This window comes from Apaloderma vittatum, unplaced genomic scaffold (assembly GCF_000703405.1).
Source record: "Apaloderma vittatum isolate BGI_N311 unplaced genomic scaffold, ASM70340v1 scaffold6552, whole genome shotgun sequence".
Taxonomy (NCBI): domain Eukaryota; kingdom Metazoa; phylum Chordata; class Aves; order Trogoniformes; family Trogonidae; genus Apaloderma; species Apaloderma vittatum.
Window position 1 is genome coordinate 61,878 of NW_009705161.1, and position 25,308 is coordinate 87,185.

Here is a 25,308-nt window from a genome sequence, read left to right on the forward strand (position 1 = left end):
ATGCTCCGTAATTTATCTTTCTGCCCATCCCACACTCATATCACTTTGCAGACATGACAGGCGGTGGTAGCAGTATTAGAAGAGCTGTGCTTTTTTATTTTGAATGTGGATTTTTTTAGCTTTTTTTTTCCTGGAAAATGTTTATTCATCTCTCATTCCTACGCTTCAGAGGAAGAATGGAAATTTCCAGTGCCAAAGGAAAAAGGATTAGGAGTTGGTTTTAAAAACAGGGGGAAAGGCGAGCTTCTGTGGCTTCGATTTTTTGCGTCGTTTAGGACTAAGCTTCAGAATGTCATGCAGGGACCATCGCTGCAAACTTTCATCTGCAACCTACGTCTCCACGGCGGAAGTGATGCTGTCTTCCAGCAGAATAACCCCACCTCCTCCTTTTGAAGCTGCTGTGCGGGACAGGCCTTTTCAAAAGATGCCAGCGTCGGTGTGGTCTCCTCCCGCTGGTCCATCAGTGGCAGAGCGCACTCCAGGAAATGCCAGCTCACCAGCAAGCAGTGCATCTTCTGGAGCTTACTGTTCAAGGCTAGATGTCGTCCTGGCACACGCAGACCAGAGGAAAGGTTTCAGGAGCTCTGGTCGTTGTGTCAATCCTTCTGATGAGACATCCAGGTGTTCCCGTCCTCCCAGGGACCCTTGGGGCCAGGGATACGAGAGTTCTGGCACTCGTTCAACATCTGTGTCTTACAGGCAGTATTCGGAAAGAGAAAAAAGCGTTCATCATATTTCTCCTGAAAAAAACAATCCCTTGAAGCTTGCTGTCCCTTTGCCCTCTGACATCCTTTCCTGCAAAGCTCCACCAAGCTGGACATCACGCCTAGACGTTGATCTGTCTGCTATGCCAACTGTTTCTACACTCCGCAGCAAAAATCTGCACACATCCCTGGAACCTTGTGATTCTCTCCCATCCCAGCAAGGCTGTAGCCAGTGCAGTGGCCAAATGCCAGATCTCCATGCTTCAATGAAGCTTTACATTTCGACTTGCAGCTTGACGATAAAGCCTTTTCGAGCAGATTCCCATGGAAGCAGTCATGCCCATTCAAGTCTGCTCGTGCCACAAATAGAGAAGGTGCCTGAAACTCCAGATGGTCTTCCAAGGGGATCCCAGAAACCCAGTCCAAGCTTCCCTTCAGATGGATCTCCAGCCCTTCAGATCACAAGATTTCATGTGACTTCCTCTAAGTATCCTGGCTTTCCCCAGCAGGCAGTCTCCAGAGATATATGGCTGTCTCCAGCTGTGCTGACTGGAAGAGAAAATTCAGGCAGTGAGATTGAGGTCACGAGCAAGGATTTAAATCCAGAGCTGATTGTCTTTCAGAACCACCCTTCATCTAGGTCAGAGTTTAGGAAGACTCCTTGTGATGGTCTAACACCTGCTCATCACAAGGTTTCCAAAATCACCCTAATACTTGCCACCCCTTGGACTGCTATGCCTATCCGGGTGATAAGAGAATTCAGAAGAAGCCCAAGTCCGTCGATCTTTATCAAAACACATGATTCACATATAGCTGGTCCACCCTTTCACCCTGTGGAGATTGGGGCTGGCCTCTCTCTGTCAGTGAATCCAGTTTGCTGCTCAGGATTGCTTTCTAGCCATTGGGCAAGATCTGGTTTTAGACCTTCCCAGGAGGCATGTGCTCTAAAATGCGTATGCCCTGACAACCTTTTGTCAAACCTACCAGCTCACACCGCGCCTTCAACTCACAGAGACACGGAAGGTGCGTGGTGTCCGTCTATTGCTGTCAACATTGATTCCTTTGGATCTGGGAGGAGAGTGGTCAAAATTTCTATTCCATTCTAGGGACATTCGCAAACAGAAGTTTTCAGCTGGGTTAACCAAGCCATGTGGATTTCTTTTTGTGGCTTCCTGCCATGTTTCCACTCCCTAGACTGACTTATGAGACAATCAGAAAGCAACTTGTGTTCTGCTGTAACTGAGGCTGCAGCTACAGCTTGATTCATCCTAAGTGAAGCTGAGCACTCTGAGCTGATTGAGCATTTAACAAACGTTTTGTTTTAACCATCAGAGTACTCTTGTCAACGTGACATGCTCAATCCTGTGTATGTGCTTACAGATTTCTCATAGTTGGGCCATCGTGCTCAGCACTTCAGGGGCTCAAGACTTCAGAGCCAAGAACTGGTTTTCTTCTCTGCTACTCAGTCTGGGACCTGGGACAAATGCTCATTGGAGTTTTTCTTATTTTTTTCTCTTTCACTGTTTTCGTTTTCTTACTTGTCAGATTACGCTGTATTTCTAAATGGTTAATTCCTGGTTTTTAAGCTTTTTTAAGTAATACTTCCTTTCAGAACCCAAAATATTTAAGTGCATATGAAGAAATAACTTTTTTTTTTCCCTCTTAGAAAAAGAAGGGTACCACCCTTTCCTAAGGGAAATGGAAGGAATTTAGTCTCTGTAGCATCTCGAATTTGGATATCCCCGCAAAGTTTCTAGCAGTGAAACTATGGGGAGTTTAAGAGGAATTTAGTCTCCCTTCAGTCAAATGTTTCGTAAGTAAATATTTGAATGATGATGTTGTGTGGGCATAGGATTCTGGTCTAACACCTACTGCTTACACGACAGTGGTCGAGCTTGCGAATTTTGAAGGAGGAGAACATAGGTGGGAGGAAAGGATTGTAGCAGTTATGGGAAAACAAACACTGACTCCTCTCTGTGTTTTTCCCCTGTAGGTTTCCAATATCAGATAAAATTATATTCTTATGCCGATAAGACAGCATGTAGTGGGAGCAGGGAAATTTTAAAAACATATAACATTAGAATTTCACATCTAGATTGCGAGGTCAGAGGCCAATAACACAGTGATGTCAGCATGATGGAAAAGGTGTATTTATTTTTTTTTATAAACAACTTTATTGTGTTTTATTCCACTTACTGTTATGATACCTTGTTATAACTTCTACTGAAATGAAGCATAGTACAACACATTTGTGAACCATATATAATCATGTTATTAAGCACATTTATTTACTTTGCTAAAACAAATTTAAATGACTTTGGGTTTTTTCATTATTTCTTTTTTGTATTTACTTTTATCAGGAGTCAGTCAAATCGTGCCTTGTTGTTACATGTCTGGGCAGAGAGTTTGGACTTGATTCCATGTTTTAAAAGACGGCATTTAAAAAATAGGAGTAATTCTGGCTTTTAGTACATCCTTACTGAAAGCTGCAGGCTGAAAGATTTTCAGTGGAGTTCCAGCAATCTCAGCAGCAAGCCCATGGCAGGCAGTGAGGGCCAAAATCTGTGGAGCTTGTTATTCTCTGAAGAGCAGAAGCAGAAGGGAGCAGATTTGCACAGATACTTAAAATAGGTTTTTCTTCTAGAGAAATAAAAATGACCCTTCTTGGAAAACATATTTCCCTTTGGGCTGTGTCGGCTTCCAGTGAGCATAAATGTGAAGTTGTGGCATCTAGAGAGCATAGTTATCCTAGTGATTAAAATGTTTCATTCAGTATTTCTCCAAATGCTAGAGCTGCCTCGTGTTGTCATGTAAGTGCATAGCTAGAACTGTTTTATGTAAAATGAACATTTACTTTTTGTAATTCAACTTTGCATTTAGTTCTGCATTAATTTGTATGTAAAAGGTCTTATGACAGTGTGATAAATCTATGCTATGTGTTCAGAAATAGTGAAAAAGTCCAGTTAAGTAGGGATAAAACCTCAGTTCCTGTGCTTTGCGTTGTTAATAACTTGGCTATTTTTTACATGCTCCATTTCAAATCTCAAAAAGGGCCAAGTCCATTTTGTGGTTTTAAGCGTCTTTGCAAGTCTTCACTTAAAAATGAGTCTGTTGTATAGCGAGTGGTCAAGTCTTCGGTGCTTTTTGTGGCTGAGCATTAAATTCTTGATGATGGGCCATGATACATAACAGAAACAAACTTGAAAGAAGGTTTATACCTGCTGTGTGCTGTGGGTGACCCTGGTGGGTTACCTGAGGAGAGCTATGCAGTGGCTTGTGTTTGAAATCAAAACATCTCATTCAAAGCAAGAGTTTGGGGACCGGTCTAAAAATATGCCCCAAAGTGATGTAATTGGCCACAGGCCAGCATTGTGCTGTGGGAGCCAGTTTCCATTCTGCTTTTAGATTGGTATAACAAACATTGGGAAAAAAAAAGAAAAAAGCCAACATTGTGGTTTTGATTCTGGCAATTGCTGTTGTAAGATTTCTGTTTAAATGACGAATGGAAAGTTTTCTGCCTCCCTGGTTCTCCAGGTAGCACCGTTAGTGCTACTGGGGCTGCTTTCCTCTACGCGTATTGCCGTAACGTATGCAGCCAGGTTTCTTTTGCGCTGATTTTCTTTCTATGCACCAGTTTTCTTTCTCAGTATTAAAACCTGGGTTCCCAAGAGCGTTTGAAAGGGATTTTACTTGGAGGGCCCAGCCCAAAGCTTTCAGAAATCAGGATTTATTTATTTTTTCCTCCACAGCTGAAGGAACGGGGATTTGAATGCTCAGTGTTATTTGTGTAGCAATTTTCAATGGGAGCAAGGCACTGAGCACTCCAGTGGCAGCTGCTAATGACTCACCATCCCACACCCCTGCTTTCAGATGTCTCTGTTCTCTTTTCCCAAAGAAAGTAACCATCTTTACCAGTGGATGCTGCCTGCCTTTTTCTTCCACCACAGATCCAGGAGCAGGAAAATTAATGGCTGGCCATTTCTTCAGCTATCACAGAGTTTGCAGTTTCACTGCCAACAGTTACTAAATAAAAGTACTGGAGTGCTATATGGAAAATTGTGGGAATTTTGTTGCCCCAGGTAAATCTTTTTTGACCAAAAATGGTAGATAAACCCACATAATATGACAGAGAAGCTACGATGCTTTTAAAGCAGTGTTTGAAACAACAAAATAGAGATATGCAGCATGTGGCTATATGTTCGTGTACCCTAAACAGTAGTGAGTTCGATGTAAATGTGGGTGGTAATTATAAATGATTTAACAAACGACTACAGGAGGCAGACCTGGAGCCCACATGTGTGGAAATCTTCCTCCACAAGAGCAAACCAAATCCAAAAGCACTGTTAAAAAAACAAAAAAAAAGTGTCAGAATTTCCATACACTTGATGAGTAGGATTGAAGTTTGAGTGACACAGTACCTGCCTTCTAGGGGAGGTGTATTTAACATACAGAGGCGTTAATGTATTTCTTTGGGCATCCTGGTGATTTATGGGCCAGACTTATTAACATAGGGCTGTTGTACAGTGGCCTTTCCCTCTTCTTAACAGTGATTACTGTAGTGGAATTTATTCACCTTTCTTGATATTCAGCATGGCATTAGTACAGAGCAGTTTGAACATCTGACCTGAGCATAATATTCTTCTGTGCACTTTTCTGTATAAGCCAAATATTCATCTCATTACCTCTCAAAAAAAAAAAGAACCAGAAAGTCAAGCCAACTCTGGCTCTCGGTCCTCTTAGCTGCAGCTGCCAAGGAGGGCTGAGTGATGGCAGCGATAACAAAGTCCATCAACCAGCTGGAGATGAAGGCAACAAAGCGAGGTACTGGCTGAAACGTGGGGTCTGTCTGAGAGGTCCAGGGCAGGGCTGGGGCCAGGGCTGAGCCTTGGGGGGACCCCCAGGTGGAAGCAGGGAATGGTCAGGGACATAAGAGCTGCTTGGTGCACTGAGACCTAGGCAGGTAGGTGCAGATTGGGAAACCTCTTCTTCAGAAGATTGCCTGTGGGGTTAACCAGTCATCCAATACTGTGCGGACGAGGAACTTTGTTGCTGGTTTTCAGAAGCAGGGGCTGAATAATATCTTTTCTTTCCTATAAAACATATCCTGTCAAGACTGCTACAGAATTGCAATATTTTGCAAGGCAAGAGAGACGTCTCTAGATGTGTTTCTCCTGTGCACATCTATGGTTCTAAGGCACAGATTTGCCCATGTTCTTTACTAGCCTTCTTCTGAAACTGTTAGCACTTGCATTGTTTCATTGATTTTGTTCTGTTTCTTCCCTGCCTCTTAATTCTTTCACGCTATATCACTGTTCTCAAATCCTTCTTCCATCTCTGGAAACCGCACTTTATCCAGATAGAGTTGCTGGTTAGAATTTCTCACCATTTATCCAAATACTTAATGATTCTCTGAGCTCACAGAATGGATTACACAGGGCCATGTCCCAGCTGATAAATGCAGTCCCTCGTAGCAGCCTGAACTCCAAAAGTCTGTCCAGTCATATTCACTCCACTGTGAGCCAGTACACAGGTAATTTTTGCTCATGTCCCATCAGAGTTTCTGACTGGGGTTTTAGTCCTGCTGTTGTCTCATCATTTAATAAGGGAAGAAACTGTAGGCAATTAGATCAGCTGTAAAAAAAATAAATTCCTATTGGCCTGCAGATAAGTTTATTTTTTTGTTGGTAATAGATAACTACACTGTTTATTCTTTTGCATTTGACAAAACTGAATGTAATGGGATGTATGGGAGAAGCAACTGGGCAGTCGGTTTTCTTAACACCAGAAAAGAGTCAAGAAACACTGTGGTGCCTTAAAGATGTATGTAAACTAGTTAGTGAAAGTCCTCACAGTGTTAAAAACGAGTCATTCAGAGGTCAGATTCCTTAAATATACATTTGTTATTTTAGCCTAAGGTCTTTCTGCCTCAGAGACTGACAGGACAGGCAGCAAATAAAATTAATGCAAGCCAATTGGAAAGGTAGCCTGAAAAAATGATAGATGTAATGCACTTGGTACAGGTGCAAGCTATGACATTTTTCAAGAATAATCAGCTGCATAAATACAACATGGGAACAAGCTGACCTGATAGCAGTTCTTCTGAAAAGTTTCTGGAAGCTTGCAGTGGGTTGCAAGGTGAACTTGAGTTCATGGTATTGTGTAAAAGATAAGCACCATACACAGGTGCACATGCAAGATTACAGCTTGAAAGGCACACGTAAGCTCTCTGCTGTCTTCACTGCCTTCTCTCTGGCAGTCTGGTTGCTTACTGCCACTTACTGCATCAAGTATTACAAAGCCAGTTTCAAAATAAATGGAAATTGAGAAAACGCAGAGGAGACCGATAAGAATAATCGGTCAAGAAGACACAGCCTTTGTGGAATGATTCATGAGACATGGGGAGTTTTAGCCTGGAGAAGAAAGAAATCCCAGTATGCAAAAAGCCTACAAAGATCTACAAGGCTGAAGCAAATGTAAAAGGAATTATCTCCTTGGTGTGATGAAGAGGGCAGTACATAACGAGGTGAAGTATTAGCAGTGTTTTTTCAGGCTAGATATTTGGAAAACCTTGCTAATGGTAAAGGTAATGAGGCACTGGAATAAATGGCCCAGAGAGGCTGCAAAGCGTCTGTTGTTGGAAGTCTTCTGAGAAGGAATCGCACAGGGATCTGTCAGACATGACAGTGTTGATCTTGCTTTGGGTTACAAGGATGCCTTAGACCTCTGGAATTCACTGCCTTGTGACTTAGTGATTGCGATAAGCAGCGGTAGGTCACTTTCCTTAGCTGGACTTGCTAATGCTTCTCTTTCTCGCTCAGGACCGTGGAGCTCTATAACTTAATTTTCAGTTTCAGTTACCCCCTGTTCCTTTTTTTCCTCTCAAGTGTACTCTCAGCTGCAGAGTTAATACCTCTCCTCACATTTGTGGATCAGATTTATGTGATAATTAATCCACTGAGAGAAATATTAAACTTTTTTTTTGTAGATTTATTTGAAAAGCAGTGACCTTGGAAGCTCTGTAGATGAAGTAGAGCAACTGATAAGAAAGCATGAGGCTTTTGAGAAGCTTCTGGCTTCACAGGATGAGAAGGTACAAAAACCAACAACAAATATTCTGCCAGCCTTCAAGCTAGAAGGATTTTTCTTTTTCTTTCTTTTTTTTTTTTTTTTGATAAGGCAACACATAAAATTGCTGACAGGTGTGATATGCCTGATATGCTTGAACCAAAGAGAAAATGGGGAAATAAGCAGCAGAGCCGTGGAGAAAAAGTATTAAAAACTCTATGCCCAAATCCTGTCTGTATTGTCTTGCAGTAGAAAGAAAAACCTTTTAATTGAATAGCAGAACTTAAAAGAAGAAATAATTAAAGCAAGCTATATTGTATGTTATGGATATCAGATATTTCTACTTTTTTCATTAAGAAGATCAGTATTTCTTAAAACAAGTAAAATACAGTAGATCAGAGGGGATGGTTTGCCTAATTATTTAAATATACATTTGGTAGACAATGCCTGTACCAAATTGACTAATCTCTCTGCACCTTTGGAATAGATGCTGAATTGCTCACCTACTTTTAAAGGAGTCTGCCTGGCTGGTGGCCACTGCTGTAATTCATCCAGGCTAGGGCTAAGCTCAAACCTGGGACTGGGTTCCCAAAAAGAAATGAGCTCCCAGAACCTGTGCCAGTTCCCTGATTGCTCAAGTCAAGATCTACCTTCCAACACCCAATTTCCTCAAAATAATAAAACCAGAGCACTCATGGGTGTGAGGCTTGCTCCGTGATTACTTGCACTGGTTGAGCAGTGACACAGGGACTCCTGAAGCTACAGCTTTAATTCATTTCTGTAGCCAGGGTGCACTGCAGAAATCAATGACAAGGATCTCATAGATGTAGCACAGTACAGGGTGAGGGTGGAGGGAATGCTAGTTAACATGTCCCTTCGTTCATTGCAGAAAAAAAGGAGGATCTCTTAAGTATGGAAAGGAGTCTGGGTTTTGTTTCTTCCACCACTTGGGAGCATAAAAGTAATTTCAGATTTGTTGCCTCCTCAGATGATGTCTCTTCAAGAACAGGCAAGCAGGCTAGAAAGGGTCGGGAAGGGACTGGAAGGGCTAAAGATCCAGCGCAAACTGAATGCCATCCATGAGAGGAAGCAGCAGATCAAGGATCTGTCCCAAAGTAGGAGAGAGAAGCTGCAGACAGCACTTCTTCTGGCACTTTTCTACCAGAACTTGGAAGAGGTAAGAGGACTTTACATGGGGATGGGATGGAAGGCAGAGAACCTGCTCGCCCTTGCCAGAGATTAGGCAGATTGAGAATCTGCTCTGGTGTGGCAACTCCTGCCACGCTCGCGCAAAGGGGTGCTCCAACACCATTGCTGTTACTACACCGTTGTCAAGACTTTGTGCCCGTTAGAGCTGCTTTACGCATCAGGAGCTCTGCACTAAAATAACACTAACAAAAGGAAAACTGCCAGCTTTGCTACCTTGATGTTTCCTTTGGTGGAAAAGAAAAGGTATTTCAAATCGGGGTGAATACAAAGCGGAAAGCATTATGAAAAGGGCACCAAGCTTTACTAGTGGGTTTTCACTGAAGGCCTTTAAATCAAAGTGCTGTGACTTAGCATGGTTCTTCAGCTACTCTGTGCTGGTCTCTGCAGAATATGTCTCTCTCTGTCTCCTGTCCTGGCCCGAGTCCTGTAACTGAGTGGCTCTGCTCCTGGCACTGCTGTTGGAAAGACATACTGGGTCAGTCTTTCAAAGGGCAGCACAATGTGTGTGACTGAAAAATGTGCTCACATCCGCTGTGCTGGCATAAACAACAGCACACGTGCCCCGAGAGACATTTGCAAACACTCTTGTTGGTCTGCCATGCACCCCTCCTGCTGCTGCATCCCATGGAACATCCTCCGTGGATTAAAGAAAAACTGCAAGTGCTTGTCACCTCCCAGCCTGTGAAAGAGACATGTCCTGACACAGGTCACATTATGATTGTCATCAAAAGAGAATGAGTGCCTGTAACATAGCTGCTGCTGGCAACCAAATTTATTTCTCACCCCAACACTGCCACTAGAATAATCAGGCATTTAATTAACTTCTTCTTTTCTCATCCACTTTCTCCATATAAATGCAGCCAAGAGTTCTATAAGGAGTTTCTGTTCCCACCCTACCTGCTTGTTTACCTTGCCAATCTAAATTCATTGCCTGCTGCTGCAGACTGTGAATGCCACCAATAAATTAAAAAAAAATAATCTTCCATTAATATCTCTCTTCCTCTTTGTTGGGTAGAATAGAATGTTTAGTTTTATTTTAATGATGTTCTGGGTGTGTGCAAGTTCTTACATGGGAATAGTCCCCAAAGGCATGTTAAATTGCAGAGATGACTTTTTGAGTTTAACTGTGAAATCAGTGAGGTCATTGCTTATTCTTACTTAGTAGGAGAGCAACTCCCACTCCCCTGGAAACTCTTTCTCCTGCAATCATCTTAAGTCATTTCTGTTGATCAAAGAGAATTTTTTGCATCAGCAGAAAGCAGTGATCACTGTCATTGTTAAAAGTATTCCAGTTACTCTCTAGAAGCAATTATGCAGAGCGCTACGCACATCAGTACAAAACCAAGGCAGTCTGTGGTTACTGATGGGAGGACAGGAGCCCGGTGTCATATGGTCTGCTTAGAAGGTTAGCTGCTGCAGTTTGTACCCGGTTCAGGACATAGGGCTTTGTTTTTTCTGCACAAAACCTAGAGCAGCTGGCTCAGGAGGTCACATGTAGCTCGCAAAATAGGACACACTCTCCTACAGTAGAAACAGGGTGCTTTTCTAGCCCCAAAGATGTGAGACAGACTTACAGACTGTCCTATTGTCACAAAGCCTCTACCTCCATGTTAACAGGGAAGGCAAATGCTACCATAGAAATATGTGTACTTAAGTTATTGCAGAGGAAAGATCATGAAGTTGAAAGTTCTGTAATGTTGACTCTAAAACTTGTTCATCTTAGTGTCACTGAATTTCCTTTCCCTTTCACCCTCAGTACAAGAGCATGAAACCCACTTTATCTCAGAAGCATGTGAGAGGGAATTAGTTGTTATCTCTAAATATCTAGAACAGGCACATCCCTTTATATGCTTTATATTTGGGGGTAATTTACAAATAAATTTATGCTCTTGAGATTACAGTAACTGATATTTTTAAATTGTAGATTTCTAAACTGATAGTGCCCACATTTTTTATGAGTCCTATAGAAATAAGCTTGGTCCCTTGTGCCTGCACTGACCATAGCGCTAGTCTCACTGTTGTCTTCAGTAAAGTAAAAATGCCTGTCCAGACAACTGTAAGACTTTCCACAGAAAGATCTTAGCACAACAGATCAATGTGTTTCACATCTGAATGTGGACGCAGGGCCAGGAAAAGAGCCATCCTAAGCAAGCCTTAAAATAAACCAAGCCACTAAGAGTGCAGATGCAATTTATTTATTTTTTAGTGTCTTTGTTCAGTCTGTCATTGAGCCATTGCTTACTACTAGAAAGTAGGAAAGAGGAGTCTCTCTTTAAGTGGCTGTATGAAGGGGGTTCATTTGTTTCTCATCCTAACTGTATGGATGAGCCTCTCCCACGCAAGTGAAAAGTCAGTTAAGTGACGTTAGTGTTAATGTGTAGCTGGGTAATGGGAGAAGGCCTCAGCTTGTGAGGAGGGTGTCAGAAATGAAAAGAGCAGATGACAGTGTGCTGTCCTGGGCAACCTTGACATAAGGCTCCTGTCTGAGCCTCTAACTGTGCTTTGGAGGGGAACGGTTTCTGGAGAGCTTGCTGCTAGTGAAAGCTATTTCTGTTATTGTTTATAGAATTTCAGCAGCTGCAACAACACTTCAAATCATTAATTAACTGAGAAAATCCTCCAGTTGTCTTGTGTGCATGTAGCACAGTTCCGCAAGGACGGCCAAGATGCTTTGAAACCGATAAAGCGGGCTTCAATTTGCTGTTCTTCTGCTGTCAAAACATTAGGTTACTTCAGTGGTCTGAGGACAACAGGATCTGTTACAACATGTGTCAAGTGTTTAGGTCTCAGTGTTTTGATGGGTAGAAACTATTTCCTTCAGCGCTTTAAAGAAAACTGTGGAAAACTGACTTCTTGTCCATTCTATTCTGCATGCAGTTAATTCCTCTAAGAAAGAATTTCCTAAGAGTCACAAATAACCCTTGCTCTACTAGTTTTCATGGTTCACCAGCCTGTCTGAATCTGATGCTCTTGACTAGATAGTTTTGCATTTTATGAAGTGTAAAAGCAAATAAAGTTGTATTTGGTTTCAAATAATCTGATTAGTGCTTGGCTCTATCAGTAATGCTTTGTTTGCTTTGCACTTCCCATTTAGGTCTCACATCACTTACATTAGGAAATGTTAGTTCTGGTTTATAAGCAAGGCACAGAATTCTTAAGCATCTTAACCGTTTTAGAGATAGGAGATGAAACTCAGAGCCCTAAATCCAAGACTCAGCTGTTATAATCTCATTTTAAATATGTCTACCAGGTCAAGGCTGCGTATCTGCTCAATGATTCTCTATAACCCAGAAGACTGCATAATCTGTTTATGGTTTGTAATAACATTTGGGGCTGTTCAAGGAATTTTTCATTGTCCTTGTGGTCAGATAAAAATTATTTGGGTGTCTACCTGCTTTTATTTCCTGGCGAGCAGAGTAGTTCAGAAACTGGAGAGCCACCTTGGCTGCCAGCTCAATCTGCCATAGGCAGTTGAGTAGAACAAGAACCTCTCCTGGGAGGAGGCTCTAGGACAGCATGTCACACATCTGTAATGCCTCACACTTCTGCAGGCAGAAGACTGGATCGGTGAGCGCATGCAGAAGCTGGAGGATCCTTCCATACGAGACCCCAGCAATCTGCAGGACAAAATGAAGCTGCTCCAGAAGCATCAGGTCTTTGAGGCAGAGATTCTAGCCAATGAAGAAATCATCACAGCTGTTAATAAGGTAACTTTCTCACTCTGCTCGTGTTTTTACAGGTTATTTGCTGGTTACACATTGTTGCTGGTTATCTAAAGAAAGACAGATAGATGGAATGAAAAGGAAGGGTAACTTACTCACAACTTCTGTATCAATTATCCTACTTGTGTGACAAGAACCTGGTTGCTTTGCCATGGAAATGTAATGCTTTTAATTTAAAACAGAGAGATTTATTAATTGCTCTATCCAGGCAACTTCCATCTCTCCTTATTGTCTGAATAGGAAGAAATCACTGACTTCTTCCTTGCCTGGAGTGATTACTCCTGCAAAAGGTAAATAGGATTTCATGCCCAATTTGCAAACATTAATGTTGGGTCTGGGTCAGTCACATAGCTGAAGGGTGCAATCATCTTGGTGCTTCCACTCCGTGAATGTCATTCTTGGCAGAGAAATACTCAAATCCAAGTGTTGTTGATTCCCTCCAGATGTAAAAGCTTTCCAGCTGGGCAGTATCATTTGGGTGTTAAGAATTTATGTTAGTAATTTATTGTGCAGTCCAGGTTAGAAAAGTAGGAGAGTCCTTCTAGAAAGGTCATGTAACATGGTAATCACATTAAAAATTAGTGGCAACATTCATTTCTACTTTCTTCTTTTGAATGTAAAGAAAGGAGAAGCCCTGATATCAAAAGGCCACCCAAAATCAGGAGAGATCCGTCGTCAGGTCCGCATGCTTCAGGACTGCTGGGAGAAGTTGAAGAGAGCTGTTGCTGCCCGTGGAAAGATGCTGGAGGACAGCCGGGACTTCCTGGAATTTCTCCAGAAGGTGGACCAGGTGGAAGCCTGGATCAGGGAGAAGGTAAATGGATTCTAGTATTTAACCCAAGAAGAACATTGCTATTTAGCACTGAGCTTTTGATAAATGTACAGTCTCCCAGGATATTTTCTTAGTGGCTTTTGACTGAAAGAATCATGACATGTTCTACAAACAACATGTAAGAAATTATTCAACAAATTCTAAACACTTCCTGGAGTGTTTCTGTGCCAGAGTCGGTTGGACAGTATTAGCACATGCACTCATGTAAAATTACACATAAAGTGATTGTGATTATTGGTGGTCATCTTGTGTTTCTGCATCAAGACAGAGAAATGAAAGGAGCCTAGAATGGAAGAGACTTGGAGCATTGGGCAAGTGGCACTCACACTCATTGTGTATCAAGTCTGAAAGTTTCTCTTTGTAAGAGTGAAGGAAGAGTCACTTGATCACTAAGTTTTCATTCAGAGGTTGCTTCCAGAATCAATAATAGATTGGAAAGGGATCTGGGACTAAGTCTCATAATTATCTAAAGATCAGAAAAGACTACTTCAGCAGCTGTAGGTCAGTGATTTGCAGACACATCGCAGAACTTACTGCATAAGCTTTGGGATGTGCTGTGTTCCTGTACTCTTAGGCTGAATGTTTGCCTGTCCTGCTTATTTTCCCAGGAAGTCATGATTAACGTAGGTGATGTGGGAAATGACTATGAACACTGCCTGCAGCTCATGAAGAAGCTGAATGAGTTCCGTGGAGCAACGTCAGGGGTAAGAGGTGTTTTTCATGCACATTCCTTGTATGGCTGTAAGCAGCAGTTAAACTGTCAGCCCAGCCGTATATCCAGGTAGCAAATAGAGTTCCAGTACCCTGAGGAAGTGAAAGAGCAGGGCATTAGAAAGCATTACCGCTTCATAAGCCATTAAAAAAGACAGGATTTTCCCTCTTTCTGCCTTCTGCTTTGATGATGTCTAAGCAGAGCTGTCAGGGGTTCATTACAGCCTAAAATTTTGGATTGCATTACATGACTGGAAGGAAAGCTGGCTGCGTGAGCCTGAATTTGAGAAGACTTCTAGTCTGGCTTATGCAGTCTGCAAAGTCACAGTGTCTTCCACCCAAGAGCAGATTAAAAATGGTCGCTTCAGCCATGTTTTTTGAATCTGAAATTCTGTGGAGCTGTGAAACCAGTTTAAAAAAACAACCCACTTTCTGGATTTCCTTCCTTCACTTCTCCCTTCTCCTTCTCCTGAGGAAGAGTCGTTTCTCATATTCCTTCTTTCAAACCAAGAACATATATTTGGGGACCTTTGTTTATATAACACACATTGTTAGTCATGAATCATAATGTTAATAATAAGACATGTAGTAAACTAGAGCAGTGGTTTACACCTTGGATAGCAGCCACGTGACAAGACAGCTGCACAGTTCACCTTTCTGGGCTGAGATCTCTGACCCTCTTTTGTGGTGCTGAGTCATGCCAGCTGCCTCTCTTGCCCTCAGCAAGAGGTGCTGACCTGGGCACCAAACCTTGGGAATCCTGGGGAGCAGGGCCTCCTTGTGATGTGCTTTCAGGTCCCACCAGGAGACCTGTGAGGCCATACATTGTGGGGATGCTTTTGCAGCAGCCTCTTGTTCTCTCATTTTTATTTTTATTTTTTTTTGTGAACCGCTGCATAAGCAGATTAACAGGTCTGAGAGTCCTGCAGGAAATATTTGTGTGAATTTGCTATCCTGGAAGTTGTGAGGAAGGTCTGGAGAAGAGATGTGTTAGGATTTTGCAAGTTCTTTCCTAATATTGTTTATCCTTCATTTACCTGTTATCCTGTTGCCAGTTCCAATTATGACTGTCTTTTATTTCTGTTGCCTAATAGCAGGAGGAGGCAATCCTCTTCTGTGCAAAGTAACAGTAGAGAAATGCCTGATGCCTGGGAGAAAACCCTGAGCTCCTCTTTCCAGAGCTTGGCAGAATTGCCTGTGACATCTCAATAGTACTGGATTTGGGTAGAGAGCCAAAATTCTCAAGCTTCAGCACCAGGGAATAAGTGAAGAGACTTTCATTGGCCCTTCAGTCCTCAGCAGCTGAACTGTGAGCTTAAGGGATGGAGAAGGGGATCTGCTACAACTTGTACCAGCCAAAAGAAGGCTGCTGAAAGAGTCAGAAAAACCTAGTGTCCCAGTCAGTGTAAGACGCTGAATAGGAAAGTCCTTCCATAAACTGAGGTAGATTTTGTGACAGAGGAGAAAGTTCTTGGCCTTAGATTCCGTCAGCTTGTAGCCACTGCACTGGTACCACTCTGATCGTGACTCCTGCAGAAAAAGCCTGGGACAGTGATACCCTCAGAGCTGATTCTTCACAGGGTGAGGCAAACATAAGCAGGCTGGTCCTGGCACAGTGTGTGCATCCATCCAGACTGGGTTTCCCCACTAGGCAAACCTGAAATTAGAGTAGGGAGCAGCCATCTTGCACTGACAGCTGCCAGATTTTTCTACTCTTATTCTGTCACACTGTGCTGCTATTATTTCCCAGGAGAGGAGACTGCAGGCTTTCTGAAGAATATCTGACTGTCTGCTGGTTTCTTTTGTTTGCTTTATGGCTATGTATAATAGTAAAGCACATATGGAAGCATGCACATTGGTATGGATGTAACATAAATAAAATATAAATGGAGTCAGTATTTCTATTAACAGTGTGCTGGCATCCTGCAGCTTGCTTCTACCATACCGGTGATTAATAACTCCCTGCTACGCTTGTGATTTGCTGGTCTTAGGAAAATAGAGAATGTTTTTGAATCTTGAAGCAGCGTTCAGTGTTGGCCACCCATCAAGCTTCAAAAGAACAATTATTCCACTGCAGTCCAGGTTATATATGCAAATATTACCCTTTCCATGGTAGGTACATGGGAAGAAAGTTGCCTCAAAGATTTAACGTACCTTTTAAAGTGCAGTGATGAACCTTTGGAAGAAAATGCAATGTCATAGCTTGTCTGGATTTCTCAAGGCTGTGTGGATTTTAAGCCTGTACAAAAGGCACTTCTGGACTCCAACAACTGTAGTAGAGCAAACCCCGTGTGTTTGAAATATCTGGCAGTGAGGTAAAACCCTTGCTTGTGGTGTTATTGGTGTTTTTCACATCTCAGTTGAAAATTCAGTCACAAGCATTTCCAACACACACCTTTTATCCTTTTCTCACATTACAGGAGATGACAGTGGATGATGCTCACATCAGGTCTATTAATGCCCTGGCCATGAAACTGGAGAGACAGAACAAGGAAGAAACAAAGACAATATATGAGCGCCGGAAACAGCTCAATGAGAAGTGAGTAACCTTTTAAGGCTTTCCCTATAAAGCAAAAACCAGGAGGGAAAATCAGATGTCTTGGGCTGGGATAAAATGTAGGAATTGTGACATGTGTATTTTTTTTTTATTATTAACATCACGACAACCAAACATCAGACACAGGGATTGCCTTTCAAGATCTCAGAGCAGTTAGCCAGAAGGATTTCTAATCCAGTAGGGCCAAATCACATTTCTAGGCTTGGAGGCAAATTTGCTATTTTACAGTCCTTTACATGCTAGATCCATGAAGCTAAGACACTTCCTTCTTTAAAAAATTATCCTGATGAAGCTTTTGCTGCTTCACAACCCACTAGCTAAGAACCAAAAGCATGAAGGTAGGGATTGTGAGGTTATTGAGAGTTTAAGGAAGCTGGATCAGTATTTTTTAGCTTTTAACCCACATGCCATCCTGAAAACTTGGAATAAATATAGCCCGATGGTCTTATCAGGCAAATGCTTTATTTATCTCTGTGATGTGTCCCCTGTTGTGGGGCATTGGGATTCAGCACATAAGGTAGTTCAAAAATCCCCTCTCTTTCCTTAGATCTTAGCACAGTGAAACTCAGTTGTGGAAACCCTCACCTCTGAAATACACTTCTAAAATATTTTTTTCAATAAAAGGTGGAACAGTTTCCATGGTAACCTGAACGCATACAGGAAGAAGTTAGAGGGAGCTCTAGAAATTCATGCCTTAATCAGAGAAATTGATGACATCACAGAAAGAATTACCGAGAAGGTGAGTTTCCAGATTTTGATTAATTGAAATGGGAAAATTTTCTATTTTGCCATCAGTGATAAACATGGGCAGGCTGGTTGCTAGAGAGATACTGAGTATCCTGCAGTGGCCTTTGAGAGTTGTCGGCGTATTGAGTTTGTAGGAAGACTGAAGTGTGATTAAACGCTTTGCAGATTACCGGCTCTAAGGCATTGACAGTTAGAAAGGAACATTTGAAATGTATTATGAGAAATTACAGATTAGAGTTTGCAATAAAATGAGAAGTTACAGAGAAGATGAAGCTGCACTCTTTTTGGAGGTTCATAGTGAAATGATCAGAGTCAGTGGGTACAAGATGCAACATGAAAAATTCCAAAGAGGTGTAAAGTGTGAAAAAAATTACAATGAGAGTGATCAAACACTGGAGGAAGTTATGTAGAGGAGCTGCGAATTCTTTATCCTTGGAAACATTCAAATCTTGACTAGATCAGACCCTGAGCAATCTGATCTAAGGTGGCTCTTCTTTGGGCAGGGGTTGGACTAGATGATGTTCAGAGGTTCCTTCTGACCTAAATTATTTTGTGATTCTGTGATTGTAATTAATGATCTCTAGTCAAATCCTATTGCTTATTAAATAGTACTTTTAATATTAGGTGACTAGTTGCTATATCCAAAGCTCTCATCCATAGTTTTTTCTGCAGTTGATAGAGCTCAGTGCCTCTAATCTATTGTAGGTGTTCTCTTGAGGGTGAGATAAATCGTGCCTCCACAGGGACTCCTCCTTTCTATGAACTGTAGGGAGAGTTAGACAAGTAATTAAGCTGCGACTTCTTTGCATTTGTAGACATCTTCCTGCAGTCTGGTAAATTCTTTCAAACAAAAAGAGCACTGAAAGATGCAGTAAGTAGGATACAAATGTGAGCAGCTAAGGGACTGGTACCTCTTTTTTACTGTGTTATTGACACAGCCGTGCATCTCCTTCAGACAGTGCTGAGCTAAGTTGACTCTGAACACCAAAAGCCAGTTAGCTGAGCTACGATAGAACTTCTCCCAAATTATCTACTTAGCCTGAATATAGCAACTTCCGGTGCTCCAAATTCAAAGTTAGTTCATTCAACTAGTTCAGAAAATGAAGGTAAAAAATGCCTATTATGGATCCTAATTTTGAGATTAATAGAAGAAAAAGGCTATATAAAAACTAATTCTTTCACCCATGTAACAAATGATATTAATTTGTCTGCAAGTCAGTAGGCAAATGCATAGGGGTACTTCTTAAGGTTGAAAGGCTGTTGGTTTGAAGCTTTTGTAATTATGTTTATGAATGTATTTCTTCATTATATGGGTTTTCATTTCTGAAGTTCAACTTTACTTTCTGTATTTTCATACAACACATTTGAAAATTTGTGTGTCATAAATTAATGGGGAATATTTGGCTTTTTTTGTAAACAGAGACAAAAAAAAAGGAGGGGAAAGAAAGACTGAGAAATGCAGGGAAGCCTTCGTGTCTTTGTTTTATATGTGAATGACCAGAGGCACCTTAAGTAGGATTTGGACTGTTCAAAGAGTTGTGAATTCTTGTTCCATCTCTGTAAGGAGTTCAGACAAGTTGCCCCGTTGATATTTAAAAAACCAGTAAGAACGTTCAGATGACAATACAAAGAAGTGGAGGAGGACACTATCTGAAGGAAGTAACATTTGGTCCTTTTGCTTTTTTTTGTCTTCGACATTTGCACATCCTACTGCCCTCTCCAGAGTGTACTGATACAGGCACTGGATTATGGGAAAGATGTGGAAAGTGTGGAAAACCTGATTCGAAGGCATGAAGAGATGGAGAGAGAAATCAGTGTTATTAAGTCCAAAATGGAGGTAAGAAGTGAGAAAGTACAGAGGATACTGTAAAAAAGTTCATTTTTACTTCTTGGAAACATAGTGCAAAGATCCACTAGTACGAATTGCACTGAAATGCAAATGCAGCACACATTTCTTCTCAGTAAAATACTTAATCCTACTTTATCAAATGTTATTCTTCCTGATGCACCAAATGTAAAAAGAGAAGTCCCTTTTTAACATCTTGGCTGATTCTCTGGCCCTTGCCTACAAGTCATATTGTACCTTTTAGGAGTGTGGAATCCGAATTAAACTCTTCCTTTTTCCACATTTCTGTACTGACTCGAGCCAAAATCATGACTTTAATTCTGTTTGGAACTAAAACCCCACAATATTTGTATTTTTCTGACATAGACATTAAAATCAGAAATCCTAGGTTATGATTACTTGCCTAATCAACTCTGACTTTTATAATACGGCCAGTTTGCATAGTTTAGGAATAAACGTGAGCATTTAATATGGTTCTGACCTCCTATGTAACTGCATATTTTTAATAAATGTTTCAGCTGAGCAGCAGCAGCAGAAACTCTGTGACAATCTCTCACAGTTTTCATTGCTGACCAGAGCATTAAGCCTTTTCATATAGAAAAATATTTTTGCAAACTTTCTCTAAACTTTTCCTTCGCAATAGTTTGCAAATGGTGGCAGTACGTGTGATCCTCCCCACATGCTGTGATTTTGTTAGCTAATTCTCATATGCAACGTGGGTGATTACTATCTGGCATTCTGTAAATAGCGTTAGCAAGGCTGAATGGGGGAGTGCTGCATGGGAACAGAAAGATGAGCAAGGTTTGGTGGTTAGTTTTTTTGACGCTGCCACAAATAACATGTACGAAATACAATACCTGTACTTTTCTTATGCTGGGGTGGTTTTAATCCATATTTTCCTTTCTGCATAATTTAAAATTCTTCATTTTCATGAAGAATTTCAGAGTTTTGCAAGAAAAATACCAACTCAAAATCTGGGTTGATGAGTGTTTATCAGTCTGTGTTAAGGAAAACAGCACCAAACAGAAGTCTATACTGAAAGCAGTGTTTTGGTGCTGCTTTTACCCGAAATGACTTTTGAGTCTTCTACTGAAAGGCAACTTTTGTTGCTTCTATGTACTGCCATATTTTCATGGCTTTTGTTAGCCGTCTTAGTTAAAGCTACAAGGTTAGCATATCATTTTCCTGTATGTTTGTCCCTATTCTGCAAAACTGTTTAATTGTAAATTAGCATTTGTGCATATGAAGCAACACACAAATCTTTCTTCACATGAATGATTGCTCAAATGCATATGGGGTTTTTTTGCACGTAACAGGTCCCTTTGTATGTTTTGTTACTGTAATTTAAATGCCTACTTTTGACAGCTGGGATATTAAAATTAACTATTTTTCCTGAAAGGCAAACTCAGGAATGAATATAAGTTATTTGGCATAAATTCATCGCACTATAAATCTCTTTCCAGCCATTGGAATTGGAATCTTTCCGCCTTTCCACAAGGAATCCGTCCATAAATGACAAACTGACTATGAAAAAACAGGAGATGAAAAACAACTGGCTACGACTCCAGGGACAGGCCAGACAAAGGTAAAGGCTTCTCGTGGTCTAAACAGATCTCAGCAGGAGTAAAGCTGCTCCTTAGGGTCTCAGATCTGCTTGCCAGGCACCTTTCAAAAGTTTTTGAGGATTCTTAAGAAAGTTAATACAGACAGCTAAGGCACCTGCATTGAAACACATGTGATTTGGTACAAGAAAAGGTCCACTTATGTGACTGGGAAAACTAATGCGATGAGTTTGTGACTTACACACTAAATAATGTTACCGAAATCTAGACTATCAGATTAAATATATCATGAAGAAAGACTTGGGTTTGGACAGTTCTAAAAGATTTTTTTTCTCAAATCTTTCCAAAATAAGAAAGTCTCAGGCTTGAGCTGTAATCATTCTTGGAAGCAACAGCTATGAAGCCTTTTTTTACCTTTCTTGTCCTGATGTAAATAGTAAGATAAGGGTGTTATCTCCAAGGCAGCGTGCATCTCCTGTGGTTTTGGTTTAACATTGGGACGTTTATGAGCTGTGAGGAAAAGCTAGGAGACTTGGATTCACTGCATTTGGCTTCTCTTATCATACTTTCCTCTGCAAATGGGGATGGAGAGGCAGCTAGAGATTTCTGTGTTGGATAACACTGAACTGCACTGCACGTTGTGTTGCAGGAAGGAGAAGCTGGCAGCGTCATATCAGTTGCAGAAGTTTAACTTGGAGCTGAAGGAGATGCTAGATTGGACCCAAAACATCAGAGGCTTAATGGAGGCGGGGGGGCTTCCTAAAAGTGCAAATGAAGCAGAAAGCATGATTGAGGAACATCAGGAGAGAAAGGCAAGTATCATTGCTTCCAATTGAACGTACTGGGAATCTTTCCCATGGGAACTAATTGCTGTGGACACAGCAGAATTTTGCTGCATGCATCTGTCAATAAGATGGTGAGAAGACTGTCTTCAATAACAGGCTCGGGACAGAAGTCACCTACACAGTGCAGAGCTGTCCTGTGGGCTGTTTGGCAGCTCATGTCTCTGCAAAGAATCTCCAAAATCCTCCTTAGCTCTCACTGGTACTGCTGTCCACACCAGTGGGTAAAAAGCCATTTCGGTATCAAAACATGCTCACTGGCAATCTCTCTGTTCAAACTGCCAAAAAATTAATGCCACTTAATTCTAACTTTAAGTTAGAATTTCGTCTTGTAAACATCATATGCCTGAAAGGAAAATAAAAACGGCAGTTGGTCTCACACAGGACACTGAATTACCATTGGTTTCTACACACATTCAGTTCTGAAACACTTCATGTCCCAGAACTGATCACCACACAATCTTTTGATGGCTAATTTGGCTAATATTCTTGGTGGTTTTTCTAAAAGAAACAGTACTGTTAATTAACCTTAGACAAAAGGTAGTATTTTACTTTTTCACAAGCTTCCCAGCTATCTTGCAGCTGTTGTGTTACGTTTTCTTCACAGTTACTACTTTGTCTAAAAATCATGTTCCCAGGATCCATCATGGTTAATATCCAGAGCTTTCTGGGTCCCATTATTAGCACAGATAGTTTGTAGCTTCCAATTAATTTTCTAGCCTTGAGTTTAGTGTAAAGTACCTAAAGAAGTCCCCTTGTTTTTCAAAGTCTTCCATTTCAACCACTGATGTACTCCAAATCTAGGTGGTAGCAAGATCTAATTATTTAAAATCTGTTAGTAAGGAACCCAAATGGCTCTAAGGAGACAGTCACACAGTAAAGGAGGAATCCAGGCAACATGTTCTTTTGTATGGGGTTGACTAAACTAGAATTAAAGACAAGACAAGTTGAGGTAGTGCTCTTCACTCAAGTTAATGGCTCAAACCAAACTCCTTAGGAGAGGCTAGAGTTGAAGTCAAGGTGCTAATCTGAATGTAAAAAAATAGAACAGCCATCCTACAGCTGTCTTATCTGTGACTGAGCAACACCACCACCCTAAAAAAGCCCTAAAAGCGCCCTAAAAATAGCAGTCCTAACTTCAGACATGTAATAGTACATGCCATAGTTTTTAAGGTGGTTTATGAGTTGATACATTATTAATAATTAATAATCAGTGCATGTTTATTTTTATTTCAAATTGTTTGCATTAGGAATTCCACATTCAGTTTGCTGGGATCATACTCGCTTGCAAGGCTTTCACCTTCAGAATTCGTTATATAGGCATAACTCACTCCTCAGACCAGATGAAAAAGTTAAATGTATTTCATTTTAACAGCACAAAATAAAGTAAAACCGTGTCTTTAGTGTAATAAACTGATGCCAAATTATTTAGCAGGAGAGGAAAACCTATGGGCGCTGTTTCTCATAAGAATCACCTTTATGCAGGAAGCACAAAATAAAGTAAAACCATGTCTGTAATTTAATAATCTGATGCCAATTTATTCAACAGGAAAGCAAAACTTATGGGTACTGTTTCTCATAAGAATCATTTTTATGTAGGAAGCCTGGAGTGGAAAATACAGTACTATGGATGTTCAAAATTCTGTTCATTTATATCTAAACATTTTTTAACCTGTTTCTAATTTATTCCCAGTTTTGATTTGTAGGAAAGCAGTTGTTCCTAGAGCAATGAAATCATTTATTGTCCATGTTTCTTTTCTCTTAGGCAATTCTATGCTCTTTCACTAATGTTGCTCAAAGATGAATGCTTTTCCATACAAATATTAGTGTTGCAAAGTTACAGCCCATGCTCTTCCCCTTAAGGCTTGTATTCTGAATAACTGGCATTCCATAAACCCTTGACATCGCCTTAGTAATATATTTTAGGAGGAGATTGAAGCACGATTGGAAAGATTCAACTCTCTCGGTAACTACGGTCAAGAACTTGCCAATTCTGGTCACTACGCAACGCCTGAGATCCACCAGTCCCTCTCCAGGCTACAGCAAGCCTGGTCTGAATTAATCCAAGCATGGCAAGAGCGGTATATGAAATTGTTCCAGGCACAGGATTTACAGGTGAGTAAAAAGACATTCAAGAGTGAACGCACGTGCCACTGACAGTTTTCCTGACAATTTATAAGACAGTATAATGAAAGATATGCCAGTAATACCCAGTGTTTAACGTATGTTTCACCATTTTCCAGAAGGCATTCTGAGAGCCAAGCACCTTCAGTGATGGCAAGACTTTTAGAAATTATACCTTTACAAATCAAGGAAGTTTCTGTGGAATATGTGCTCATACGTTTTACAAAGGCTATGAAACTTAGCAAAATTTGGTCAAACTCTCATGCAGCCGGCAAAAGGCATGTACTTAAAATGAAATATCACTATTCTACCAAATTCTATAACTTTCCCCCAAAAAAGCATGGAGACAAGCAAGCATGTGAAAAAAAAAAGTTCCGAAGAGAAATTTAACATGGACGGAATACTGTATTTTTTCCCTGGCTATTATTCAAGGTTTGGCTGCAGTTTTCCAGAAATACTTCCCTGTAACAGTCATCTCAAAATTTCTGCTCAAATGGTTTGTTGGCAAAAGTTAGAAATAACTGAAACGGAGATTTTACAATGGGGAGTGTCAAGTACCATAAATAACAGCTGGTGCTACTAGTCATGTCTAAAACAAATCTAAGACAAAAAGCAATAATCATATTATAAGGGAAGGTAAACTAATAATTGTTATTCACCTGGGTTTTGTAGCATCTAATGCTTACTGCCATCCAGTACTGCGTGGTTAATTTTTGGAATAGCCCTGGAAGTTTGGGATTTTTTCAGCATACTCTGCCACGTTTTACACCATGTTTATGACTACTTTTTTTCCCTCATACAGAAATTCTATGGCTATGTGGAACAGACTGAGAGCTGGCTCAGCAGCAAAGAGGCTTTCCTAGCTAATGAGGACTTGGGGGTAAGTGCTCTGAAAAATTTGCCTTCTCTGCAGTCACTCTAGAGGAAATGTTCGATGCTCTCTGAACATCCGTGATCTTTCTCCTTCTGAAGCTACTGCTCCTTCTTGTTGGCAATTTGGAATCACATCTCTTCCCTTGATACTTTACACAGGATAGGATTCCCAGCCCCAAGAGTAATGACAGAGTCCAGCTGCTCCGATGGCGGCAGGAAAAGGAGACAGCATCTCTCTTAACTGACCCCAAAGCACTTGCCAGCAGTGTGAAAGTCGTCACTTGTTGTCACTGCTGACATACCCAGGGCAACTTTAAATTACCTGCCTCAGTCACCAATAACTGAAAGCACAGACCAATGCTTGGGCTGCAAAAGCTGTACAAGAAGCTGGATATACATTCTGACGCTGAGCTTACCCTCCACCTTGTGTAGGTAGTGCTATCAAATTAGTTGTCTCTGCAGAAACTACATTTACATCTCGGGTTCGGTGTAGGCATAATTCATACAAAAGATA

The 25,308-nt window shown here is 41.0% G+C and overlaps 1 protein-coding gene across 1 annotated transcript in view; it reads left to right on the forward strand.

Annotated features, from left to right (window-relative positions):
* The window catches only part of SPTBN5 (spectrin, beta, non-erythrocytic 5), a 93,457-nt gene that overhangs the window by 44,395 nt on the left and 23,754 nt on the right, over nt 1–25,308 (forward strand). The window contains 12 exon segments of the mRNA XM_009865286.1: nt 7,690–7,794; nt 8,758–8,946; nt 12,530–12,685; nt 13,323–13,514; nt 14,141–14,236; nt 16,664–16,782; nt 17,425–17,539; nt 19,271–19,384; nt 20,857–20,978; nt 21,605–21,767; nt 23,724–23,912; nt 24,724–24,801. Coding sequence (XP_009863588.1) covers nt 7,690–7,794; nt 8,758–8,946; nt 12,530–12,685; nt 13,323–13,514; nt 14,141–14,236; nt 16,664–16,782; nt 17,425–17,539; nt 19,271–19,384; nt 20,857–20,978; nt 21,605–21,767; nt 23,724–23,912; nt 24,724–24,801 — 1,638 coding nt within the window.